Here is a 19,536-nt window from a genome sequence, read left to right on the forward strand (position 1 = left end):
ATATTCGACTAAAAATCTTGGATCAGCATCTTCTTTCAAATTTGATGTGTGGATAATGAATTGTGCCTGAAAGGAAGTTTTATATGACATGCTTTTCCAAATAAACAAAGAATGAAAAAAAAGAAAAGAAAAGCAAAATCAGTGTTGAGAGAAATGAAGTAAAAACTATCTCTGAGGCATTTTGGAAACAAAGATAAAGTGAATTACTCATATCATAGTGCACTCGTACTGTGATGTTCTTACATCTATATCTATATCCATATATATAATGTGTGATATCACTTCCGAACTGTCGACTGTTCACATCAGTTTGGTGGAATCACATTTACATTAGAATGTGGACGACAGAAAAAAATCAGATTTGAGCTGTAAGACCTGCACTGCACAGGTAATTTTTTTTGTTCTGGCAAATGTGGTAAAAAAAACAACCAAACATGTTCATGAAGAAGAAGAATGACTTTGTTTTTGTTCAATCGTTCAGCAGAAGACACGCTGAATATCAAACGTCGTGTTCAACAGAAAAGGAAACCTTTGGAGAGCTGCTACAGTTTCCCCTCACCAGTCAAATCCACAGAGGTGAGTTACTGGACCTTACACCACCGTCTGTCTTTGATCCCAGATGTTTGTCCACATGTGTCCAACCCCAGTGATGGCCCTAACTCTAACTCTAGCCCTAACTCCAGTCAGATCCTTATTCTCTCTACTCCATTCGTCTGTCTGTGTTTCTGCACCTGAATCACTTCCCTCTGGGTGAACACCTTCATAGATGACTCCATCAGAAACACACTCCACTTGTTTACAGAACAAACTAGGGATGCACCGATTCTGATACGAGTATTGGGTATCGGCTCCGATACTCAGTGTGTGTACTTGTATTCGTACTCGTAAAAGTAATCCGATACAAATGCACCGATACCACTTCTGTCCGTGTGCCATTCCCAGTTCAGTGCAGCAGGTACGAGGAGGAGGAAGAATGTGTGTGAGTGTGAAGAGTGTGGAGATGGAACCTAAGAAATGATCAGAGTAACACTGACAGTACCGTTCACACACAGACAGATACAGACGCAGCCTTCTGTCCGTCCTCTGCGTACATTCCATCTGTTTTCCAGCTGATAGAGGATGAGTACCCAGACACAGAATACCAGTGGGAGTACGCAGCAGTGCGGACCGCTGCCAGTGGAAGTGAAAACCAAACCTGTCACTCATTTGTCTTTTCTCTTCCTGCTGAAGCTAAACTTTTAAAGCTTACAGAGAAAACACTAACATCAGTATCACAGTAGTGTTCCTCTGTCGTCTACAGGTTTGGTATTACTGACTTTCTTCTTCTTCATTAAACTTTCCTCTTCTTTGTGGTATTTGTCCAGTATGGTTCATTCAGAGCGGCGCCCCCTGGTGGATTAACTGACAAACACTCATTCCAACACATTAAATGTCAGTAGCAGCACTTTGTTCCAGTCAGACTAATGACAACGACAATAAAGCACATTTACAAAAGGAACTAACAACTGGAATGGGATTATTAAGGACTAGGATCAGTACTCGGTATCAGCAAGTACTCAGATGGAAGTACTCGTACTCGGTCTGAAAAACAGTGGCATGGGTGCATCCCTAGAACAAACCCAAACAGCATTCAGGCCTTTGCAGAAGTGCTGTGGCTCAGTGCATTGTGGGAATGTGAGTTCCCTGCAGCATCAGTTTGTGTGTTGGTGAGTGTTGAACCCACATGTGTCCTTTACCTCCATCCACCGACTGGACTCATTCTGGAAAACAGCCCTGGTGGACTGGAGGAGTTTACGCTGGAGCTGTCTGGATCCGTTTACACCAGAATCTGTGAGAAACCACTTTCGCTCGGTCACTATTCCCACAATGCACTTTGCGACAGAATTTCCGAAAAGGTCCGAGTGCTGTCTGTGTTTATTCTGTAAACATGTGGACTATGTTTCTGATGGAGTCATCTACGAAGGTGTTCACCAAGAGTGAAATGATTCAGGTGCAGAAGCACAGACAAATGCACAGGTGTCAAACATGCGGCCCAGGGTCCAAAACCGGCCCGCCAAAGGGTCCAATCCGGCCCCCAGGATGAATTTGCAAAGTGCAAGTTAGGGCATCAAACTCAAAAATCATATCATAATAACATATAAATAATGACACCACCATTTTTTTCTCTTTGATTTAAAGCAAAAAACATTAAATTATGAAAATATTTACATTTCCAAACTATCCTTTAACAATAAAATGTGAATAACCTGAACAAATATGAACAACCTGAAATGTCTAAAGAAAATTCAGTGCAATTTTATCAATATTCTGTCTATTATTAAATGTTTTGTGTCTTTGTAGATCTGATCTGTAATGCATATGTATAAATGATAAGTCGAAGCCGAATATCGATCCAATTGTACTTACATTTTTTAACAAATTTCATTTTGCAGGTTATTCACATCCTTTTTGTTTGGATAGTTTGTAAATGTAAGTATTGGCAGAATTGAATGTAATTTTTTGCACTTAAACAATTTGTAGTTGTCATTATTTATTGGCTGTCATGCTATTATTTTACTGGTCCGGCCCACTGCAGATTAAAGTGGGATGAATGTGACCCCCCCCCCCCAAAGAACATGAGTTTGACGCCCCTGGACTAATGGATTACAGATAAATGGGATCTGACTGGGGTTGGACACATTTGAACAAACGTGGGATCAAAGGCAGATGTTGCTTTAAACCCTGTTGTGTTCATGTGTTTTCTTCATCTCCTGGTTCCAGTTTGTTTCATCCAGACTTTTGGACGTTTCACACTCAGTATGTTTACATGAATTATTGACTTAGTTTGACTGAAACTGGACTTTAAAAGTGCATGTAAACACAGTTGTTTACTTTAGAAGTACATGTAAACGCGTTTGTCGGACTTGAAAAGTACATGTAAACGCGTTTGTCGGACTTTAAAAGTGCATGTAAATGTGTTTGTTTGACTGGATTCAAAGTTTTAACGTGGCTGTTCCTCGTCCTCAGGCCACCTTATCCTCCCCGACGCCCCGCCCCCCCATCAGAAGCCCGCCCTCCCCCGGACCAAACAGCCTACAGCAGCAGAATGTGATCACCCTGTACAAGCCCGCCCCCCCGGTGGCCCTGCCGGGTCAGATGGCCAACCCCAGAGGGATGCTGCTGCCGCTGGACGACGGCCAGGCGCCGCTGTTGGCCGGGACGTCCAGCTGCTGCGGATCCAAGATGGCCGCCAAAGGGAGGAGGACGGCGGCGACGCAGCACGAACTCAACGATCCCAGTAAGAAACAAACCTCACATAGTCACCCCCCCCAACACCCAGGCCAATCAGTCAGACAGAGGACTCTGTCACTCTGTTTTTTAATAGGTGTATATAAATAATTTAGTTATTGTGATGAATACACTTTTTATATACACCAATTATATGTATGAAACACAGTCAGAACAGCAGTTTGTAAAATAGGAACTAAACAAATATGATCGTTCACCCTTAGGGCTCCACAGTCACGACCCCAGGACTGAATCACATGACATTTTCAACACGTCGTAGCATCAGAAGTCAGTCTCCTAGACCACTGGAGACAAATGCATTAGAAAGTTTGCACTTGAAACACTGTGACACTTTTTATTTGATGTTGATAGAACAAATACAACCAGAGATATGACGGTTTGAAACCGGAGCAAACAAACGTAAATAAAAGTATGAAAATGACGGGGGCGGTTATATTTCTGCCCATATCTACGACATTTTTTATCCTTTTTCAAAACAGAAAAAAACTGTTTGAATCTGCAGATTCTAATCCACAGACTGTATTAGTATGACAGGTAAGAGTGAGGATGACCCCCACCTGAACTGAGGGGGGGTACCTATGTAAAGATCTGCTTTTATGTCAAATATTTGAGTATAGTTTTAATTTATTACAGTTTTAATTTTCTATCCCTAATATTTGGAACCAATATTCACTTTTCAAGTCTGTGAAAAGGTTTGTTAAACATCTGTGTGTTATTTATGCAAAAAATTATATACATTTTTCAAATCACATTTTACGTTTGTTGTGTGTTTTCTGTCCTTATATGTTTTTATAGTCGGTTAAAGTGAAAAAACAATAGACAGATGATATAGATGAAGTTGTGTGTGTGATCCCAAACATGGGTATAGTAAACATTTGTTTCTATAGTATATAAAGGCAAAATCAAAAGGACTGAAAAACAGACAGAATAGACTCAGACCACTAAGGGTTAAAAGACACAGTAGACAAAATAAATAAGTAAAACTATAGTTAATGTAAGATTTTGATTAAATTATAGTATTTATATAATTGTTTCAAACTGTGCCATTTAGTTTTCTTTTGTTTCTGCATCTTTCCTTCCATAAATAAGCTGTTCCTTCAGTCGACGCCTTTTCATCCATATTTAATATAGAAATCCAAACTGTTTGTATGTATACATTATGTTCTGTTAAATGGACAAATAAATTACAAAGTAATTAGTTGTGTCTACTTATAATAACGTGGTTATAATGTGGAATTAAACAGTCAAAGGTCAGCCTCAGATGCTGTGTTTTTTTGTTGGTTTTTTTTGTGCAGTCGTTTTGTCCAGCGACGACGAGGCCGACAACGCCAGCACGGGAAGCGCCAACAGACTGGACAGCGTTTCCCCCCGGCCCGCAGACTCCGCCCACTCCTCGCCGGCGCCCTCCGGAGGCCGGGTGGAGGCGGCGGTGAAGAGCGCAGCGGAGCAGGAGGATCTGGGCGCCGAGTTCTTTGAAGATGTGAACATGAAGGTGACGATACCGCGGAGAGCAAGAATGAAGGATCAGGTGGGTTTGAACCTGGGCGGAGACAAGATGATTGACAGCAGAGACAGAACAGGGCGGAGCCCTGATGATTGACAGCAGAGACAGAACAGGGACACGGTCTGATCAGAAATAGACCCAAACAGTCACCACCCAGAACACAGAACCTGCACAGCACCAGACGAATGGCATGTTTTCAGTTTGTCTTTTAGTTTAGTTTTTTTTTTTAACTTTTTTTTGTCTTTCATTCACTTGATCCATAAACAAAAATACCAAATACTCACAAAGTGTCACATTTAACCCTTTAAATGACATTTTTGTAAGATGGTGTATTAGAGCCACTTAAGAAAATAAAAAAACTGTCACTATTGGGGCTGTAGAAGATATCGGTTCTGCAGTATATCACAATATTTCATTTCACAATACTGTATCGATATTAAAAAGAACTGTATGGATATTTTTAGGCATTTATTCAAATGCAGATACTGTGGAGGTTCATTTTAGTTTTTTGTTTATATTTTATTTATTATTATTTAACTCTATTAAATGATGTTAGTTCCTTTCTTGGGATTGCACAAAAATAATGTTTTGAACAAGAAAAGCATTCAGAGGGCACAGACCTCTGCCAAGACAGATCACCCCCCCCCCCCGAATCCCCACCAAAATGTAATCATTTGTTCCTTGTGCCAGTATCAACATTTACTGAAAATTTCATGAAAATCTGTCCATAACTGTTTAAGTTAACTTTCTAACAGACAAACAAACAAAGCAAAGTGATCACAATAACCCCCTGGCAGAGGTAACTGATAGAAAGTGAACATTTGAACAGGATCTGAAACTAATGTCTGTAAAACACAGTTTCAGTTTGAACACAGTTTGAACATTTTGGGATAGAACATTAGATCCTGTTCTGATTAAATACAAATGTGTTTAGTGTTTGTGCAGATTTCTGCTGGAATTCCATTCTTTCAGGAATAATCTTTTAAAAAAGAAACAAAACCAATAAAACAATTTTAAAACATTGCCTTTTTAACAGTATCCTGAAATACGGTGATATATCATATCGTGATTTGTGTCGTATCGTCAGATTCTTGCCAGTACACAGCCCTAACCACTATGAGAATAAAGACATAAAATATCCAGATAAAACCTGTAATTTTATGAGAATAAAGTCAAATATAAAAAGACTCATACATTTACCAGAATAAAGCTGTAATATTACCAGAATAACATCATAATTTGAAAACAGGTGTAAAACTAGAAGCACTTGGAGAGCGCAGACCTCCGCCAAGGCTGATCAGTGGCCCCCCCCGTGGGCCCCCCCACCCCCGATCACCACCAAAATTTAATCATTTCTTCCTTATCCCATTTCCAACAAACCCTGAAAATTTCATCCAAATCTGTCCATAACTTTTTGAGTTATGTTACACACTAACGGACAGACAGACAAACAGACAGACAAACAAACCCTGGTAAAAACAGAACCTCCTTGGCGGAGGTAAAAATATCTTAATTTCCAGAATACAGTCGTACCCACTGGTCTGATAATGAACTGGAACATTCTGGAGGTTCGACTGTCATCTGGGGTTTACACACAAACGACAAATACTGAGACTATTAGCCCCGCCCACCAAATACTGAGACTATTAGCCCCGCCCCCCATGAACACATTAGCATTAGTCGGACTTTAAAGACAGTTACACATGTTTGGGTTTGTTTTGTTGTAAGAATTGAACTGATTTGGAGAAAATGACCTCTTTAGTAGAGGAGGAACTGACATTTTCTAAATTATGACCTTTTATCGCACGATAGCAAATATATTTTTGAACTATTACAACTTAATCTCATACTAGTATTACATTATTTTTGTTAAATTATTATTATTTTTAAACTATGACTTTATTCTTATAATATTAGGGCTTTATTCTTGAAATATTCCGACTTTATTCTCATTGTGACAAGTGTTTTTCTTTTTTCTGTCGCCCTAATTCGCCGTCGTATGTTTGTACTGTAAACAAACCACATTTTTCTTAATGCAAAAGACACAAAAACCTTTTTCCCCAATATTTGACATAAAAATTGCATTACATTTTTTTTTTACTCCTGTCATCTGTCAATGATGAACACCAACACTGGTTCATATTATTATTATTATTTTTGGTGCAAGGTCAAATGTTAAATGTGTCTGTGTGTATTTTCTGTTAGTGTAAGAATTTAGCACTGTTTATTATGGGATGGATTTAGTGGATGAGTCAGAATTTAAATAATCAGACACAAATGAACAATTCCATCTGTATTTCCTGTACAGTCCACATGCATTATGATAAAACTGCACAGTCTCAGATTTATTTGTCAGTTCTTTGTCATTTATGTTAAATTTAGTCGATAAATGTCTTTTTTTTAATTCGGTTTCAGGTTGTGGTTTGATATTTTCCACTCAAACCCAGACTGATGAACTTATTCTGTCTGTAGTGAAAGTTCAGAGCATCAGAATGTCATATTTATTATTATCATTATTATCATTATTATTATTTCTTTTTCAGTTTGGAAATCAGCCAGTGGAATCTCTGTCCCCGAGGATAAAGAAGCCCAAACTGATGACCAGTAAATGTGACTCCATCATCCTGGAATGTCGCAGCGTCAGAGTTGGCACTCTACGAAGGATGGTGACCAAACCTGTGGTGGTGAGTGTTCACACCCTGGGGTTATTCTTTTTACTCTGTTAGAGTTTACTCTGTTAGTGTTTACTCTGTTATTCTCATCTTATTTGACATGATCTTGTTTTATTTAATCTTATCTTATTTAATTTTGACCCTCGGCCCTTGCCGTAGGGCATTGTCATTAGTTTGCCGTCCGTCTGTTTGTCCGTCTGTCCGTCTGTCCGCATGTGCAGAAACTTTGACGTCAGACTGAGGGTTTTCAAGTGCGCACATGCTATGCTATCCTATTTAATCTTATCCTATTTAATATTATTTTATTTTGTCTTATTTAATCATACCTTATTTAATGTTATGTTATTTTAGTTATTTTATCTTATTTAATCTTATCTGAGTTAATTTTGTCATATTTAATCTTACCTTATTTAATTTGATTTTATTTCTTATCGTATTTAATCTTATTTTATCTAATTTAATCTTATATGTTTTTAATCTTATTTAATTTTATATTATGTAATCTTACTGTATTTAATCTTATTTTATCTTATTTAAACTTACCTTATTTAATCTTATGCTATTTTAGTTATTTTGTTATTTAATCTTATTTTATTTAATCTTATCGTATTTCATCTTATTTAATGTTATGTTACTTTAGTTATTTTACCTTATTTAATCTCATTTTAGTTAATTTTATATTATGTAATCTTATCATATTTAATCGTATTTAATCTTACCTTATTTAATTCTATTTTATTTTATCTTATTTAATCTTATTTTATTTAATCTTATCGTATTGCATCTTATTTAATCTTATGTTATTTTAGTTATTTTAATTTTATTTAATTTTGTTTAATCTTGTCCTGTTTAATCTTGTGTGTTTATTTGTTGGGGTCAGTGCACATTATTGAACATCAGATGTAAATAATCCAGATTATAGTGAATAAACTCATTTCCAGACGTAGACAGTTTTTTTAAACCAGGTGTTTGCTGTAGTTTGTCTTAGTTAATGACTTGTTTGTGTTGTTGAAGGACAGTTTTGTTTTTTTAATCAGTATGATCTTATATGAATCCCCTGTCATGTTCACAAACCCTCAGACCTGTTGGTGACTTCAGGTTTTCTGTTTTTTCCAGTTCGCCGTTGACCACATCCAGCTGGAAACTGAAGGTACGAGTCAGCAGGAAATCGAACGCACACGTCAGGTTCAAACAGGATCAGTACGGTGGATTTAAAGGAACAAAAACACCTGTAGAAGAAACAAACAATACAATTACAGTAACTATGGAATATTTATTCAGTATTTATTAAATTTAAATGCAACATTTCTATAAACTCATTCAAATACACACTGGGAATATTGTGGCTGTTCATATTTTATGTCTATTTTTATTTTATTTTACTTAAGTTTTGTTATTTGACTTTTTGTTAAATTTTATATTCTAGTTTCTTCTTTTACTTTTTGTAATTTCATATTCGCTCTATTCTTTTTTTCCAGATATTTTTATTTTTTATTAATATTGTTGCACTGACTGGAGGAGCACAATAACAATAAAGGCTATTCTGTTTTATTCTCTTCTAAACTGCTATATTCTATTCAGTTCTATTCTATTCTGTTCTATAACTGCACAATTCTGTTATGAACACAATAGAAATACTCTTATTTTTCATTAGTAATTGAATATTAATCAGGTGTAATGAAGTAGTTTTAATATAAACCACAGCTCTGTGTTTGGTAGGTGTTTGTCAGTTCCAGTCTATCTGCTCTAATTCTATTTCCTGTTTGTTCAACTGCTCCTTTAATCAAACTGCATGTGCTGCTGCTTGTTGTTGTTGTTGTCGCTGGTCTCTAATGAAGTGAACCGGGCCCTTGGTTTTCCTCAGGTTGTTGTTGTTGTCATCATTGTTGTAATTGTAGTCGTTGTCATTGTTGTTGTTGCTGTCGTCGTTGGTCTCTAACGGGCCGTTGGTTTTCCTCAGGTTCAGAGGTGCAGACGGTGGAGAAGGTTCGTCTGCAGGCGTCGGAGCTGATCAGCTGTGAGTGGTGCAACGTCCGCAAGCTGCCGGTTCTGTTCTTCCAGACGTCTGCGCAGGAGTGCAGCCGTCTGCGCACGCAGCTGCACATGTCCAAGGAGAAAGGAGGCCAGTGGTACGACTGCGAAGGAGGCCGTGAGTATATACGATACAAATATACGAAAATATACGACTGTGAAGGAGGCCGTGAGTATATACGATACAAATATACGAAAATATACGACTGCGAAGGAGGCCGTGAGTATATACGATACAAATATACGAAAATATACGACTGCGAAGGAGGCCGTGAGTATATACGATACAAATATACGAAAATATACGACTGTGAAGGAGGCCGTGAGTATATACGATACAAATATACGAAAATATACGACTGCGAAGGAGGCCGTGAGTATATACGATACAAATATACGAAAATATACGACTGTGAAGGAGGCCGTGAGTATATACGATACAAATATACGAAAATATACGACTGTGAAGGAGGCCGTGAGTATATACGATACAAATATACGAAAATATACGACTGTGAAGGAGGCCGTGAGTATATACGATACAAATATACGAAAATATACGACTGTGAAGGAGGCCGTGAGTATATACGATACAAATATACGAAAATATACGACTGCGAAGGAGGCCGTGAGTATATACGATACAAATATACGAAAATATACGACTGCGAAGGAGGCCGTGAGTATATACGATACAAATATACGAAAATATACGACTGCGAAGGAGGCCGTGAGTATATACGATACAAATATACGAAAATATACGACTGTGAAGGAGGCCGTGAGTATATACGATACAAATATACGAAAATATACGACTGCGAAGGAGGCCGTGAGTATATACGATACAAATATACGAAAATATACGACTGCGAAGGAGGCCGTGAGTATATACGATACAAATATACGAAAATATACGACTGTGAAGGAGGCCATGAGTATATACGATACAAATATACGAAAATATACGACTGCGAAGGAGGCCATGAGTATATACGATACAAATATATGAAAATATACGACTGCGAAGGAGGCCATGAGTATATACGATACAAATATATGAAAATATACGACTGCGAAGGAGGCCATGAGTATATACGATACAAATATACGAAAATATACGACTGCGAAGGAGGCCGTGAGTATATACGATACAAATATATGAAAATATACGACTGCGAAGGAGGCCATGAGTATATACGATACAAATATATGAAAATATACGACTGCGAAGGAGGCCATGAGTATATACGATACAAATATATGAAAATATACGACTGCGAAGGAGGTCATGAGTATATAAGTATACAACTCAAATGTACGAAAATATACGACCACGCAAATGTACAACTGCGACGGAGGCTGTGAGTACACGACGCAAGTATACAACCACTCAGATATGACTGCAAAAATATCCAGCCGTGACAATATAAAAAAATATACAACCACGCAAATGTACGACATCCTATAATCGAGGACGACCCTCCTGGTTCCAGGGTTGAATCTGACTGTATCTCATCTGCCGTCTGTTGTTCGTCCAGAGTCGGATGAGAAGTACATCGTCCTGATCTTTGAGAATGGTCTGGCCATGAAGGAGCAGATGATCCTGGAGGACATTCTAGGAGAGATCGGAAGAAGCAACAACCTCAGCAACTTCCCCGCAAAGCTGCCCTTCGAGGAGGCCAACATCCGCCTGGTCAACTACAACAAGGCCTCCATCCAGAAGGAGGACAAGGTGGGTGTCCCCGGGACCGGGTGGGTGGTGTCCCCGGGACCGGGTGGGTGTCCTCTGGACCAGGTCCCCAAAGCCAGGACCCACAGGTCACAGAAACAGAGGTGGAACCACACAGAACATTCAGTGTAAGTGAGTAAAGCTTTATTTAGATAGCACTTTTGAAAACATGTTCCAAAGTGCTTCACATGAAGGGGAGGCAGATCAAATCAAATCTGAAGCCAGTTTACAGAAACAGTGTCACAGAGGTGGAACCACGCAGAACATCACAGTGGTTTTCCAGTGGTTGTTCTGTTCTTTTAACCCTCGTCTCCTTCGTCTCTGTAGGCGGGGCCAATACAGACTCCTCCTAAAATCAGCCCGGTTACCCCAGTTACCAAGGTAACGACGGTGGGCCAGGTGAGCCCGGTAACGCCGGTGGCCGTCCCCGTACGTACACGTATGTCCACACGGCAACAGACCAGCACGTACTACGAAGAGGAGGACGAGGACATGACAGACCTGCAGCCCACCTTCACTGGACCCATCATCAAGTGGGTCCTTGAACGCATCACAGATAGTAAAAAAAAAACATACAAACATTTACTGTTGGAAACCTGAGAGAACACTGAAAAAAAGAATTTAATCACATGTTTTAGTTTGATCTTAATTTGGATCACAGGATACATTTAGATTAGATTAAGACTAGACTAGACTAGACTAGATTAGATTATATTAAACTGAGATTAGACTAGATCAGATTAGATTAAGACTAGACTAGATTAAATCAGATTAAGACAAGATTACATTAAAACTAGATTAGATTAAATTAGACTAGATTAGATTAGATAGACCTTTAGTGATCCTTCTGGGTAGTTATTGTTCCATTATCAGCAGAACATCATATGTACAGATATAAGATTAATTAAAAATAAAAAAGGAAATAAAATAATGATAAATAAATAAACTTCCATCTGTGTTTCAGGTTAAACCTCGTTATATTAATTAAACCAGAAAAATGTTAATTCCACTGATAATGTCTGATATTTCCAGGTGTGATGATTAAATTGTGTCATTTCTTGTAAAGTGTTGAACTGTGGTTTAAATCAGATCAGTTCTACTGTTTAGAACATGAGTTAGAACATAATGTTTAATTACATGTCTAGTCTTTAATCGTACTCATATATCAGTGTTAGGGCTGCTCGATTATAGAAAAAAAAAAAAATCACGATTATTTTAGCAATAATTGAAATCACGATTATTAAAAACGATTATTTGTTAACCTTAAAGTTGTTTATTTTTTTCTTGCAAAGCAATGTAAAATATACTCTTTAAACATAAATAAAGCTTTTAACCACTAAAACAAAATATGTTCACTTTTGTAAACAAATAGTGCACTGGAATTAAACTGCTATAGACTTGCCATAGAACTGTAGCAATAAAAAAAAAAAAAAAAACAAACTCACGTAAAGTGCAAATTATAAATTCAAGTATGTTCAATGTAGTATGAAACAGTAAATTCAGTGGCGTGCTGTGAGGTTTCAGTTCAGGCCTTCTGTATACATCAGCCATCTAGAAAACGTACGTTAGGGTTATACGGGTTAGGGTTAGGTTAATACGGGAGTTGCAGCGTAAAGAGATTCGGAGACTGAAGATTGCATTGCGGACGAAGTTGTTTTTATGTGTTTTAGTTTTTCATAAGATTCTGATAAAGGTGGCGGTGGTTAAACTTCAGATGGTTACAAAGGTTTGTTGTGTTAGCGGTCGGTGCGGACACAACTACCAAACACTTTTTGCACGTGATGTGTTTTTGCTCTTCGTCTTCTTCATCAAACCCAAAGTGATTCCATACAATTGAATTGGACTTGCCTTTTTTGTTTACCAAGCACTTCTGCTGGGATTCTCCTGCCGTTTTTCCAGACCGCTAGGTCCAACTGTCCTCTTGGGGTGGACCTGCCGGCTAGCAGCAGCAGTAGCTTAGAGGGGGGCGGGGCAGAGCAGCTCATGGGAGCTTGCGTGCGCGTGAATTAAAAGAACTCAAAATTAATAATCGTTTTTTCTCGATTACATAATTTTTGTAATCGTTGCGTGTAATAATCGAAATCGTAATTGAATTTTGATTAATTGCACAGCCCTAATCAGTTATACATATAGTTTCCATTAAATGGATCCTTTTTTTTCCTCAGTCTTCTTCTGTGTTGTGGACAAAGTCTAAACAGACTTCTTCCAGTTTCTGCTGATGGTTCATGTGTGTGTGTGTGTGTGGTTCTTCAGGTTGATGGTGTATCCTCCTCCTCCAGCCAAAGGAGGCATCTCTGTCACCAATGAAGACCTGCACTGCCTTAACGACGGAGAGTTCCTTAACGATGTCATCTTAGACTTTTATTTAAAGTGAGTATTCATCAAACGGTCACAGATCAGGTTCTCAACAGCCCAGGAGCTGTTGTCAAGGCAACGTGTCCACGGTCGAAATAGGTTTAACACTTTCAGTGCCATGGGCCGATTAAATCGGCTTTACGAAAACAACCTGTAAAGTGCCACGGGCCGATCAGATCGGCTTTGGAGAACACGCCACATTTGTGTACAAACAAACCATCCACCCCCATTTCTTTCTCACATTTCGATGACGTTCTTTCTGTGTCCCCCTTTTGAGACCAAGCAGACGGGAATTTGAGGTCACGCGACCGAATAATATTTTTATATGTTTTTAATGTTTCTTATTCTCCGGTGTTTCATCAGAGGGAGCCCTCCATGCCGGGGGGCGGCTGTGGACTCCGGGGGCTGTGGCGCCTTCTCTCACTGGGGTCCGCTCCTTTCTGGTGGGTGGGGGTCCCAGTTGGCCCTCTCCCACTAGTTGGGATGCGGGGCTGTGTTGCTGGTGCCTGGTCGCCGGGGTCGGCGGCTGCCTCCTGGTGCGGATGGCTCCCTGAGACAGCGCCTCCTAAACTGATGTTTTACTTTTACTTGTACATTTTTGTTCTGGTCTACCCGTGCTCAGTCAGTCTTCTTAAGTATGTGTGAGCTTGTGGGTTTGCATGTATATGTGTGTGTGTGTGTGTGTGTGCGGGTGAGTGGGTGGGTGTGCGGGTGAGTGGGTGGGTGTGGGTGGGGGGGCGGTACTGATTTTTAAACTGATATGTAAAGCACTTTGTGCTACAGTTTTTAATGTATGAAAAGTGCTATATAAATAAAGATTATTATTATTATTATTATTATTATTATTATTATTATTATTATTATAAATTATGCAAATTACGATCAATAATGAATCGGCTGCGTCCGGTGCGTTTTGGATCTAATCAGCAATCGGTCGGATGTTACCGAGCGGTTTCCTGCAGGATTCTTCAAATATTATAAAAACGACGCGAAATACTGAAAAACGGCCAAATTCTGTGGCACTTTTAAGGCTTATTAGCCCCTTAACTGTCTGGCACTTAAAGAGTTAACAAAGTCTGAGCTTCATAAAAGTAGTGGAATGGAAAATAAGAGATTAGAGTTGAACACATGTCTGAATGGCTTCTTTCTAATTTTGTTCATTTTTGTTCATGTTTCTGTTTTTCTGTGATTATTTTGTTTATATTTGTTCATTTTTGCTTTTTTTGCAAATGTTTTTATTCATTTTCTAGATGATTTTGTTTGTTTTCTTAATTATTTTCTTAGATTTTTGTTCATTTTTGTCATAATTTTATTCATTTTTTCTCATTTTCTAAATTAATTTACTGAGTGCTTATTTTATTTATTTCTGTTTTTCTTTGTTTATTTTGTGAATCTCATGGTCTTCAAAACTAAAGTCTTCAAACGTCTGATGAAACTACTGGTCAGATTCATTTCTAGTTTTTGTTTCTTCTTTGGGACAATGTCTACAAAGTGTGTTCACTGTTGAAAGAAATTTGTAATTTTTTTAATTACCAAAAATGTTCCTTTTCTTCTACTAGTCCATATGTTGATGGTTTAGAACATGTCAGTGGTTCCAGATGTCAGTCTAGTTCCTATTGGTCACTGATAGAAGTCAGATATGGACTGTGATTGGATGAGTTGAGTTCTGCTCCAGTGAAAGTCCCGCCCACTTCTATAGTTAGATTCATCCCCATCCAGACCACAGGACTGGAACATAGAACCAGACATAGAACACATTCAGCTGGTTCTGACCCACATAGAACAGACGCTGACGTACAGACACTGGAGACTAGTTTTAACATTGCTGTTTTTTTCCTTCCACGTCAGATATTTAGTTTTAGAGAAACTGAGAAAAGAAGACGCTCAAAGAATCCACGTCTTCAGCTCATTCTTCTACAAACGTCTGAACCAGAGGGAGAGGAGGAACCTTCCAGACACCACCAACCTGCCGTAAGTTTAAAAAAAAACACCGTCTGAAAACTCTGATATTTACCACATTTTCACCCAGAAACTCATTCACTGTTGTTTTTTTTTCCTTCATAGAATCCAGAAAAGGAAGCACAACAGGGTGAAAACATGGACTCGACACGTGGATCTGTTTCAGAAAGACTTTATTTTTGTTCCCATCAACGAATCGTAAGTGAACTCCTGTAGTTTTACTTTATTCCACTGATTACAAAATAATGGGTCAAATGTCATTTATAGAGACTTAATGTGAATTAATGATAGGTGGTAATAGTCCAATCTGATGGGAAAATGAAGAATAATTGTATTGTTTTACAAAACGCAATCCACAAAATACATTGTGGAAAAAATCCCTTGCCTTCCCCTTGTTTTCTTCAGTTTCTTGTTCATGTTAATACCAAAACTATCTCACAGTAGTTTAATTTCACAGCTGATATCTGTCCATTTAACATGTTTTCTTAATAATAACCCAAATGCCTTCAGTTCTTCCATCAGTATGTGTCATTGTACTGACAAAAACAGTGCTTTTATTCATTCCATGTTTTGTGTTCTGTCTGTGTTAGTCACATGACACACACAGGAGCTGGTACTGGATTACAGAACCAGTGTTTGTGGTGACTTTAGATGGTCTAATCATTTTTTTCCGTGACTGTAAATAAACAGTTTACTCATAAATATATGATGTAGACTGTGAATATGATGCCAAACCTCCTATTGATTTAACCTGAAACAGTCATTAAAAAGAAAAACAGGACATTTTAACAATAAGTATTCAGATTTTGATGCCGCTGTTGGTTCTCAGGTTTTCAGCATCAGTGAGTAATGTTTAGGAAACAGAAACAGGATGGACTTTTTATCATTAGCTGTCCAGTATCCAGGTGAGCATGTGCACACTTTAAGGTCAGAGTGTTTTTACAGTCTGTTTTAGGTCAGAATTCAAAAGTTGTACTTTTTAAAATTATTTATTTATAGAACTTTTCAACATTAACGAATATAACAATTATAATTTCAAGTAATGTGTTCATAATACAAAGATCTGCCTTGGCGAAGGTCTGCGTTCTCCGAGTGCTTTTCTAGTTTACACTGGGATGATTTTAGTGGATGGATCAGAATTTAAAAAATCAGGTGAAAATGAACAACAGTTGAATTCAGACCAAACTGTGTAAAATGATGTGAACTTTAACAACAGTAGGTGTAAAGTGTGTTTAATACGTTCACCTGGACATCCGAGGGTTAAATGTGTGACATCATCTCCAGGTTCCGTGTGCGTGCATTCGTCCAGTGTTGGTGTTTTGTTGGTTTTTCTCCTCAGAGCTCACTGGTACCTGGCCGTCATCTGCTTCCCCGGCCTCGAGGGTCCAGTTCTGGAGCCCAACCCTCTGTACCAGGGTCCGCTCCCCCCGTCGACCGACCCCGCCGACCCCTCCTCGGAGGAGAACATCCCGGACCACTGCCGGCCCCTGTCCCCCGACGGAGACGGCCTGGACGGGTCGTCGGGACAGTCGTCGCCCGGCGTCCCCGAGGCGTCGGAAGGAGGCGACGGAGATCCCGCTAAGGACAGAGAAGAGGAGACCGCCATCGCCACGGCAACGGCCGACGGCGAGCAGCAGTACACCAGTGAGTTCCCCATGTGTAAAAACCTGAGCAGTGACAGAAATATTGACATTTATTTTTATATAGAAGTTTTACAGTATTTAGAACAAACAAACAAACAGAAAACAGACCATAATAGTTAGAGCATCTAAGTTCAACCTTTAGACAAATGAAATACTGGCAGGTTCAGGACAGATGGAATATACTGACTACAGAAGGACTCAGGAAAAGGAAATGAAATGAAGCATCCTTAGATAGATAGGTCAATATTCTAAAATGTTTGTAGTTATTTAGAACATTTGAATTTCTTGAACTTCCTCAGACCCAGGAAATGTCAGCAGTACCAGCTTTTTTTGTTTTTGTTCAATCAGTGCCCATACTGGAAACGTCCTGATGCAACAGTTTTTTCAGATGCAGTTTTTCAAATTTTTATGGAATGTCCTTTGTGGTGGACAGTTTTTTTTGTTTTTGTATAAAGTTGTGAAACTCTTGTCCACAAATGTGAACAGTGGGTCCTAGAAGTTTAAGATTCTAATGTCAAGTATGTCTCTCATCACATGTCTAAGGGCCCCCATTTATAAACTGAGGACTGATTCTGGGGGGTCCTCATCCAAAATGGATCTGTAAACAAACTGTCGATTTTGACTGCTTGTAATCATTTTGTAATAAATTGATTGACTGAAAAAAATTTGTAAAAATTAAGCAAAAAAAGTCCAAATAAGTGTATATGTGAGTATAACATTATACAGGTTCAAGGATTTCTTTGATTAACATAAACATCCCATTTTCCCCCATATTTTTTACGTGAGTGACAGAAATATGACATTTTTAGGTATTTTTATATTATTTTATTTAACCAGGAAAAAAGTCTCACTCAGATTAAAAATCAGTTTTGGAAGAGTGTCCTGGATCAGACAGCAGCAGAAGTTACAGAAAAAAAAGAAGTTACAGGACAGAATACATCCACACTAAAACCAAACATAAAGTACCTTACATAAAACTTGACATCAAACACCAAACTATGAACTTACAGATGAAACACTAACAGTGAAACCAAAGGCACTAAAAGTATCAAATAGAAACACCTGCACTCAGATTGAACCTTTTCCATTCATTTAAAAGGACTTAACTTATATTTACAGACCCAGTCTCATATGTAATATTGAACTAATGATGCTCTGTGTGGTTTTATTTATTTATGTATCTTTTTTAGGTGAGTTACACAGAATCAGTGTTTGTTACGGTTCAGGAAACAGAGACGACGCCTACACCTTCTCCGACGACCAAAGCTCCTGTCAGGTGTGTTTGACGTCTCCAACCCCTGGGTGGGCTTTACCGCAAACAGGAAGTGGATTTACTGAATGTGTCGTCGTGTTTGTGTCCAGGACGAGTGCAGCGAGGACGGCGCCCTGGCCGAAGACTCCGCCCCCTCGGACTCGGCCACCGCCTCCAGACTCAACCTCTGCAAACAGTGAGTGGACGCACCGCTGACGGGCAGCCAGCAGGGGGCCACACTGCCCCGACAGGGAGGAGGGGGCCGCGCTGCCCCGACAGGGAGGAGGGGGCCGCGCTGCTCCGACAGGGAGGAGGGGGCCGCGCTGCTCCACCAGGGAGGAGGGGGCCGCGCTGCTCCGACAGAGAGGAGGGGGCCGCGCTGCTCCACCAGGGAGGAGGGGGCCGCGCTGCTCCACCAGGGAGGAGGGGGCCGCGCTGCTCCACCAGGGAGGAGGGGGCCGCGCTGCTCCACCAGGGAGGAGGGGGCCGCGCTGCTCCGACAGGGAGGAGGGGGCCGCGCTGCTCCACCAGGGAGGAGGGGGCCGCGCTGCTCCGCCAGGGAGGAGGGGGCCGCGCTGCTCCACCAGGGAGGAGGGGGCCGCGCTGCTCCACCAGGGAGGAGGGGGCCGCGCTGCTCCGACAGGGAGGAGGGGGCCGCGCTGCTCCACCAGGGAGCACGTTTAAGGCAGTTAGAGGAGGAGGAGGAGCCATGGGGTTCATGGTCTTTCTGAATATTCTCCGATAATGAAGTCAGATTTAAAGTCTTACAGGATGTTGTTTTTAGCGTTTGTGGAACAGAAACCAGTCGAGGCCGTTTGTGTGAATTTCCTGCTGCTGTTGAACACACAGCATTTATTGGCTGAAGCCATCCTTTAAAGCCCGCCCTCTGACTTCCTGTCTCCTGTTTCCTCAGGCCTTGTATTCTCATCATGGACTCCCTCCGAGGTCCGGCTCGGTCCACGGTGGTCAAAACCCTCAGAGAGTACGACACACTGACACAAAGAAAGATCTGGGATTAGAGTAGACTGGAGTAGACTATTTTAGACTGGATTACATTAGATTAGATTGGATTGGATTAGATTATATTAGATTAGATTGGA

General features: G+C 39.7%; 1 protein-coding gene across 4 annotated transcripts in view; it reads left to right on the top strand.

Annotated features, from left to right (window-relative positions):
• The window catches only part of senp6a (SUMO specific peptidase 6a), a 47,716-nt gene that overhangs the window by 20,695 nt on the left and 7,485 nt on the right, over positions 1 to 19,536 (top strand). For 2 of the 4 annotated variants that reach the window (XM_030128599.1, XM_030128602.1), the window contains 15 exons: positions 482 to 576; positions 3,007 to 3,277; positions 4,584 to 4,816; positions 7,336 to 7,476; positions 8,581 to 8,644; positions 9,425 to 9,613; positions 11,037 to 11,230; positions 11,555 to 11,760; positions 13,481 to 13,597; positions 15,431 to 15,553; positions 15,647 to 15,739; positions 16,881 to 17,185; positions 18,375 to 18,460; positions 18,547 to 18,632; positions 19,350 to 19,418. In XM_030128599.1, the coding sequence (XP_029984459.1) occupies positions 482 to 576; positions 3,007 to 3,277; positions 4,584 to 4,816; positions 7,336 to 7,476; positions 8,581 to 8,644; positions 9,425 to 9,613; positions 11,037 to 11,230; positions 11,555 to 11,760; positions 13,481 to 13,597; positions 15,431 to 15,553; positions 15,647 to 15,739; positions 16,881 to 17,185; positions 18,375 to 18,460; positions 18,547 to 18,632; positions 19,350 to 19,418 (2,272 nt within the window). The remainder of the gene's footprint in view (positions 1 to 481; positions 577 to 3,006; positions 3,278 to 4,583; positions 4,817 to 7,335; positions 7,477 to 8,580; positions 8,645 to 9,424; positions 9,614 to 11,036; positions 11,231 to 11,554; positions 11,761 to 13,480; positions 13,598 to 15,430; positions 15,554 to 15,646; positions 15,740 to 16,880; positions 17,186 to 18,374; positions 18,461 to 18,546; positions 18,633 to 19,349; positions 19,419 to 19,536) is intronic. The other 2 variants (XM_030128601.1, XM_030128600.1) reach the window with 2 other exon arrangements.

The sequence above is a fragment of the Sphaeramia orbicularis genome, chromosome 24, assembly GCF_902148855.1.
Source record: "Sphaeramia orbicularis chromosome 24, fSphaOr1.1, whole genome shotgun sequence".
Classification (NCBI taxonomy): domain Eukaryota; kingdom Metazoa; phylum Chordata; class Actinopteri; order Kurtiformes; family Apogonidae; genus Sphaeramia; species Sphaeramia orbicularis.